This window comes from Acartia tonsa, chromosome 5 (assembly GCF_053477335.1).
Source record: "Acartia tonsa isolate MP-2025a chromosome 5, ASM5347733v1, whole genome shotgun sequence".
In the NCBI taxonomy this organism is placed as follows: Eukaryota; Metazoa; Arthropoda; class Copepoda; order Calanoida; family Acartiidae; genus Acartia; species Acartia tonsa.
Window position 1 is genome coordinate 12102949 of NC_137264.1, and position 8395 is coordinate 12111343.

The window sequence follows — 8395 nt, forward strand, 5'->3', positions numbered from 1 at the left end:
AAAATGAATTTGAAAATTTTGAATTTAGTTTTTAATTTCCTTATAAGGATGTTGTTTTTATATGTCGTCTTTATGACAGGTAAATATTTCATGAATATATTTCTTAAATTATGTATATAAAAAAAATATTGTACGATAATATCAAATTAAATCAAAAGTATTTCAATTTGTTTTATTTTTTTTGGTGCTAAAATCATCCCTGACTTAAATGAGAGAAAAAGTTTGTTTTGATTAAAATTGCAGAAAGAACATATCATCAAAATACACAACAGTCTCTTTGTGAGTTTAAATTTATAACATTATTTTTTGTTAAAGAATTAATGAAAAAATTTTTTTTTTAAATTTGACTTAATGGCATCTCGTATAATATACTTTACATTCCATCTTAAAAATAAATCTGTAAAACATATATGTTTAGATATCTAAACCACAAATTTATGTCTATTGAAATTTGATCAGCTGATAGGTTTTAATACTAGATGTTTTTTTAAGTAGCGCAGCTACTCTAAATCTAGAGAACAAATCTAATTTTGCTTAGAATTTACTTTTAGGTGTTTTAAACATTGTAAATTAAAGATTTTATTTTGATAATTAATATTTAAAAACAATATCTTCTATAAACTGTGAGGAAGTTTGATAAAATTACGTTTATTTTGCAAGCTTGATTTAAAATACTTCATTATTTTTATAATTCTGACAAAATAGATTTTCTCTTTAAATAAATAACATAGCCACAAAAAGGTTTAAGTAGTTATTGAAATATTTTATTACTATTCTTGCTAATAAAATATTCGTTAACTATGTTTAAATTGCATTTTTAAAATAGACAAGAAAAATATCCTACTTAAATGCTAACTTTATGAAGTTATCTTAAACCCCTTCCAAAAGTTTGTTTTATAAAACTATTTTATTTTCCATTGATTTTATTGATTATATAGGGTAAAAATATCAAAAGTATTTTTTAAAGGCTATAGATTAATTTTGATTAATTCCGATTTTTTATTTTTTCAATTTTTTTCAAATCTAAAAGAATATGCATGTCTTTTCAAAGAATAGATTATATAAAAAACAAAATTAAACATATTCAGGCTATCAAAAAGCAAAAAATATTCTTTTTTACCACTAAATAGCAAATTTTTAAAATCATTAAATTTTAAGCTTATTTTGCATGGAAACACATTTTTTCAGTTATTTTTTCTCAACAATGGATCTTAAATGATTATTACTAAAATCTTTTATGAAAATGTTATTAACCAATACTTCAAATAAAGGAAATAATTGCCGTTTGCGAAAATGTGTGCAAAAAGTTGCTAATATCTTGTTAGAAGGGACTTAATGGATTTTAATTCTTACTACTTACAACTTAGTGGACTATAAACTATTAGAAAATTATCACTTTGAGGTGAAATTTTGAGGGTCACCTTTTTTCTTTTAAAAATCGCAGTGTTTATTAATGGCTACAGGTCCCAAAGTAAATAGTAGAATGTAAAAGTGTCTGCTTTTTCTCAAACGTCCTATCGAAATGTTTCGAAAATACGTGGGAGGGGGATATTTTTATACCTAACCTAGCGGGGCTTAAACCCATCATACCCATTACCCAATGTGAATTAACCTGACCTAAGATAAAAACCGAAGAATTGACAAACAATCCTTCCCCCTTACTTTTAACATATGTCACTTATAAACTTGATTTTTCTTGTTTAAGGATATACAATGGATATATTGATTGTGTGAGACAAGTTTTGAAAACAGAGGGACCATTCGCTTTCTACAAAGGATTGGTGGCTCAGTATATGAGGTAATATCTATATTTTTGCAGGGAGGGAGGGGACATTGGTACCCAAAGTTTGATTATATCGTTACCTTGTTCATTGGGTCAAATATTTTTTGGTACTTCTATTGAACCTTGGTTAGTTGGCACAATACAGAGTTAATTGGCATAAATTAACAGTATACAGACGATTCCTATAACAGTTAGGTATAATTTAGGAAGCGAAGCACTCTATAATCGCTAACAGGAAGTACGTACGTCCATTTAAATTATGTTGCTTTTTAACCTTTTTAACAACAATTTTTTATATGATATAATTATCCTATGCATCTGACTTATCGAATACTGATTTCTATTACAACAAGGTACAATGTTTAGGCGAAGCATCTCTATAATCAAGTCCTAAAAATGAAAGTATGTCCTTAAACTGTTTTTAAGCAATTTTGCAACAAATTTCTTACAATTTTGTTTAGAATTATACATTTATATTCTACTTTTTTAGTTCTGACACTACAAGAGTTATTGTCCTTTTGTCCTTCCTTCTGATTTTAGAGCTTCGCTATTATGAATATTGTCATACTTTTTTTTCAAATGAATAATTAATTTGTTGTATTTTATTTAAGGATTGGACCCCACAGCTTTATCCAACTGGTTCTCTGGCACCATTTAAGATCCAGGCTTACCTGAACATCACCAGGCAGGGAGGGGACATTGGACAGTAAATTATACTGGTACCCAAAGTTTTATAAACATGCTCTCTCAAAAACTTATAATTTTAGTCAATTAAAAATGGGAATGTATGCAAATTTATTGTCCATTATCCTATCCCTAAAGATCCCTGATGATATGGAACTTTAATCTTTAATATTAGAATGATTGTTTACTAGTACCTGAATGGATATAGGATACGTGGATATTGTGACAGGTTCTCGCATACTCTGATAAAATATTTTTTATAGCTGGCTAATATTAACGCTACCCCCATCCCCCTCTAAAGACTTTACCCCATCCTCTCCCCTAACCATGGAGGAACGTATTGGACAAAATTTATGGATTAATTATTAGCAACATAAGTTAAGGACAAAAATTCCCCTGTCACAATATCCACGTTCTCTATATCCATTATAACTAAATATCTAGTAGTGCATTTACAGTGCGGCTCTGAATCCGATAAATGTCTGCTGGATTAGAACCGGTTCTGAGACACTGAAAAATCATGTATCGTATCGTATAATAGATAACTTTCCATTTCAAAAACCTAAAAATCATTAAATTAGTCCCCGTTTTTTTTGCCCGGACCTTCAGTTACTATGGGCCAACAGAACTGGAATTTTCAATTTACTATTCGCAGAAAAGTGTCTATAATACGATCATAAACTATAATTACCATCAACCGTTTATCCAATTGTACTTTTAAAGAAGTTACAGGATTTGCTGACCGCTGAGCTGATCAAATATGGTTCTCTTTTACAGTGAAACATCTTATAGATCCCGGGAAGGTTCATAACTATTTTTGGGGGAAGGGTAAAAAATACTTTTGATTCTCCCCTTCTTTTAGTGCACCTAAAGGCCTCTTGGGGCGTTGCCGCTAGTGTTGAAATAAAAGAGATGATCTTTCATCTATAGACAATCAATTTAGCCTCTGTTTGCGAAGTGCCAAAAGACGGGTTTGAGGGGTGAATTGTGGCATTTTACAAAATTTGTAGGGGATATATACCCCCAAGTACCCTCCCCCCCATTCACAGAAAAAATTGACTGTAGTACAATAGTACAATAGTGTGATATTTACAATATTAGCTGTGATCTTTTTATATACAGTTTAGACATTCAAGTCAAAAATAAATAATATTTTTTTCCATCATTGTTTTTTAAGCATAGCCTTTCTATGGTAAGCGTCAGTTCGTACGTTAACAAAGGTTTGTTAGTAATGCTCAATTGATTTTAAACTTAGCATGATTATTTCTAAAACATCAAAGGATCATTTTAGAAACCATAGCAATTATGATTTCTAGAACGTTTATGCGCTATCGTAAGATTAGCATCTCTGTAATGATTTATATATGATTATCCATTTTAACAATTTTGTATTGAAGTAAATGGGTGATTTAAAAGATAATAAAGAATGAATAAGTTAAAATTCTAAAAAAATCTATATCTATAATACAAAGTAGAACGATGTCTGTCTGTCTGTTTGTCTGTCTGTTTGTAGCGAAGGATCTCGCTGACCGCTGAACCGATTGGGTTCTCCTTTACAGGGTAGCTTCTCATAGGTCCCGGGAAGGTTTATAACTATTTTCTTGGGGGGGTGGGACACCCCCAACCACCCCAAAAAATGATAAATACCCCCCCCAAAAAAAAAAAAAATTTAAATTTTTCTTTTAAATCTAAAATACGAAAAATTGGTTTGATTAAACCTCTTGGGGCAAAGCCCCTATAGGCTAGGGGCGAAGCCGCTAGTATAAGTATATGTATATAATTTTAACAGATTTATTTTGAAGCAAGCGCATTGAGATGGAGATTCAAAATTATATCATAATATATATATTATGATAAAATTAAATTAAAATATTGCAACATTTTTTATTAATATACTGACAGAATTACTTACAGGATAGCCTTGCAACTATAAAACAAACACAGGTAGGAGGAATCCAACTTTTCTCCCAACTTCCGAAAGCACTTTAGATAAAAAGTTTAATATTTAGCAACATACAGAGATAAAGGTATAGGGGAATATAACTAACCCAATAAGTCGTCTGGTGGCTATTCAAGGACGCCCAAGCTTTATACCTTCCCCCATCCTATCTTGTTAACCGTCTCATAATTAATGACGTTAAAAATAGTCCCTTTTGCTGCTATTTCAGGTGCGCGAAATGAATAGTTAGAGTAGGGGAAATGCCTTGACCCAAAATTGATTTTACGCGTTTGACATAGCAGCAGTAGAGTTAATTCTATATGTAAAGGGTGTTTAAAAAAAAACCAATCGCTTCACTTTTTTTATTATAAAACTTACAGTTTTGGTCCAAAACTAATAAAAAAATAATACAATTCATGCCCAAGCAATGACAATAATAGAACAATATTGAATTTTAAATCTACTCACCCTTCCAGAGAACTAGAGCTCAAAACCTAGCCCTTGCAGAGAAATTTGCCCTACGCCGAAAGTGCATATTTTGTAATAAATTAAGACAAATTTGTCTCTCTAAAGAAAAGAACAAACCGTCTTAAGTACTTGAGATCTTGTAGATAGACCCTATAATGTTTGGGGTTTTTGATAGGGCATGTAAAGACCTTTTTCTAGACACCATAACAAGGTTTCTAACATAATCCTAGCGAATTTGGCATAAAAAAGAAAGACCTGACAAACATCAAGAATTAGATTTTAACAGAGCCGCCATGCCTCAATGTTGGATGGGTCTGTCTTTTTTATGCCAAATTGGCTAGGATTGAGGTAGAAACCTGTTTAAGGTGTCTAAAGAAAGGTTTTTACATGCCCAATCAAAAACTCTAAACAATATGGGGTCTATCTCCAAGATTTGAAGTACTTATGGTGGTTCAAATTTTGAGCGATTGGTTTTTTTTTAAACACCCTTTATTACTGTTTCAAGCAAGGTAGGGAGTGGACAGTGGACTGTAAATTATACTGGTACCCAAAGTTTTACAAACACGCTTTTTTATTTGTTGGTTAGAAATATTTTGGTACTTTTTTAATTTTCATTGGTGAACTAACATCCCCATAAACAAAAATGGGGGGGGGGGAGGATTTTTTTGTTTTTGGGGGTGAATAGCTTAAAACCACCACAGGACCAAAAGGTATATACCCTGAAGAGTAGAATCCAATCGGTTCAGTGGTTACTGAGATCTTAAGGGACAGATGGACAGACTGACATCAAGCTACTATGTATTATAGAAAGCGAAGCCTTTCTGTAAATGATCCTTATCTGTCTGTCTGTCAAACCGGCAACTCACCATATTTTATGTCACTTTGATTATACCTAATTGAAGTGAGGGATGGGACATTGGGCTTTTTATTACACTAGTCCCCAAAGTTTTATAATAACGTTTACTTATTCGTTGGCTTAACAAGTTTTGGGATATTTATTTATGGTATATGGTTAGTTCATTTAGGTGATTGTTCAAACGTTTCAACCACTAATTGTAATTACAGATGGGGTAATTTTGTGTTGAGGATGAACATCAATTTATCGGCCATTGTCGTATCCCTTCAAATCCCTGACCTAATTGTATTGGTTATTTTTGTTTATCCATTTTTCTCGCATCCTTTCTTTTTCTTTCAATATCGCCTTTTTCCCCCATTTACTTCAATCTGTATAAAGATTAAAGGTAAACTCTTTTGCTTTGTTTTTCTTGATATATGATGTCCTATGACTTCCTTTGGCTTGGAATTTAAACACTAAGAGTGATAACATTTCACCATTGATTTTTGGTGTTTACCTGGATGGGCCATCAAGACTTCTGTGGCTGCCAGAATCCCAAGTTTGGTTATGACTTGTGGGAGGCAGGGAGGGGACATTAAGCTGTTCATTACACTAGTACCCAAAGTTTTGTAATAACGTTTTCTTGTTTGAAGCTTAACTATGGGGACTTTTAGTCAATTTAAATTGTTTGGTTCATTAAGTTGGTGCTCAAAGAGTTCAACCACAAATTGTAATGTACAGAAGGGTTAATTTTGTGCATTTTGAGAGTAAACCTAATGAACCAACCAATCAAAATTTAATAAAAGTCGCTTAAGTTGTTAAGCCAACAAATAAGAAAACGTTATTATAAAACTTTGGGGGCTAGTGTAATAAAAAGCTCAAAGTCCCCTTCCTCCCTTTAAACATCAAAAGTCCAACACATGGACTGTCCTTTTGTTTTGCCGTAAAAAGTGTCTGTTCACTTTTTACCTCTCTCTTGTTTTCTTGTGTTAAACTTTTATGGTCCATTGGTTGGTCAGGGATCCGAAGGGATAAGACAATGGACGATAAATTGATGTACATCCCCATTGAAAAGAAACAAATTAGATTAGTTTGGATCCAATCAATGAAAATTTAATAAGAGTACCCAATGTTTTTTAGCCAACTAATAAGATAACGTGGTTTTAAAACTTTGGGTACCATCGTAATTTACAGTTTCTTTTATGCTGCATTGGTCAGGGATCTTAAGGGATAATACAATGGACAATAAATTGATGTACATCCCCATTTAAGATAACCAAAATTATCCCTTCTGTAGATTAGTTTGCACCCAAAGAATCAAAATTCAATGCAGGTACCCAAAGTTTTTAGCCAATGATTAAGATAACGCGATTATAAAACATGTATAACTTTTATGATCCATATGTTAGGGATCTTGAGGGATAAGACAATGGACGATAAATTGATGTTCACCCCCATTGAAAAGAAACAAATTAGATTAGTTAGGATTCAATCAATGGAAATTTAATAAAAGTGCCAAAAGTTTTTTAGCCAACGAATATGAAAATGTGTTTATAAAACTTTGGGTAGTGTAATTTACATTCTCTCCTGTAAAAGTTTTATGATCCATTCGTCTCAGGGATCTTAAGGGATAAGACAATGGACGATAAATTGATATAAATCCCCAATAAAGTTTAACAAAATTATCACTTCTGTAGATTAGTTTTGACAGTCATAGTTTGGAACTAAAAATTAGAATAAGATTTAATAAAGTTACCCAAAGTTATAGAGCAAACGAATAATTTAACATGGTTATAAAACTTTGGGTACCACTGTAATAACAGTCCATCCTGTATAACTTTTATGATTTATTAGTCAGGGATCTTAAGGGATAAGACAATGGAAAATAGATTGATGTACATCCCCATGTAAGATAAACAAAATTTTGTGGGTTAGTTATATCATAGTTTGCTAAATAATATTTTATTTAATTGGTTGTTTCGAGACTAGAAGTGTCCAAACTTTTAAACCAATAATTTTAAAGAAGGTGTAATTTTGATCAACATTATCAGGGATGTTTATTAATTTAGCACCTATTGTCTTATCCTTAAGATCCCGCTGTATAATTTTTATGGTCCAATGGTCTAATTAAATTAAATATCTGAAAAAAAGGAATAAGGCAAAAATAAAAGCTAATAGAAATAAAAATCAAGGATGGCATCATCTATAAAGTAAAGCTCTGAAACGGTTGGACAAACGAACATTTAAACTTGTGTCAGAACTAAATAAGCGGTATCCTATAATATAATTAAGTAGTAAAGTTTTTTGTCTGAAGCTTAAGATCTTGGAAACTGGTAGTACGAATTAATAATGCTTTTCGGATAGGCTTTATAACTTCTTTTGGTGGTTTTAGGCTATTTTCCTGACCCCCTTCCCCTTGATTCTAGGGGTAAGGTAACTAGTATATGTTAAAGTAAATGATTATGTATGTCTCAATGAAATTAAAAACAGAATTACAAAACTGCTTAAATAAAGGATACTGTTTTAGGACTATTTTTTAGAGATGCTTCGCTTTTAACGTTGTACTAAGTTGTCCCAAGAATCATTATTCTTAAAATAAGATGAATAGGATAATTATATCTTACAAAATATTTAGTCTAAAAAGTAAAAATATCAGCAAGTTTTAATTGAACTACAGATTTTCTGG

The 8395-nt window shown here is 31.4% G+C and overlaps 1 protein-coding gene across 3 annotated transcripts in view; it reads left to right on the forward strand.

The window, feature by feature from the left end:
- The window catches only part of LOC145318752 (solute carrier family 25 member 35-like), a 15191-nt gene extending 11564 nt beyond the window's left edge, over positions 1-3627 (forward strand). Inside the window, exons 10-12 of one of the 3 annotated variants that reach the window (XR_013879497.1) lie at positions 1706-1798; positions 2395-2989; positions 3123-3627. Coding sequence is in view for 1 of the 3 variants with exons in the window: in XM_080160251.1 (XP_080016377.1) it covers positions 1706-1798; positions 2395-2458 (157 nt within the window). In the remaining 2 variants the exon portion in view is untranslated. Of the gene's footprint in view, positions 1-1705; positions 1799-2394 lie in introns of all 3 variants that reach the window. The other 2 variants (XR_013879496.1, XM_080160251.1) reach the window with 2 other exon arrangements.
- Positions 3628-8395: the final 4768 nt, after the last annotated feature.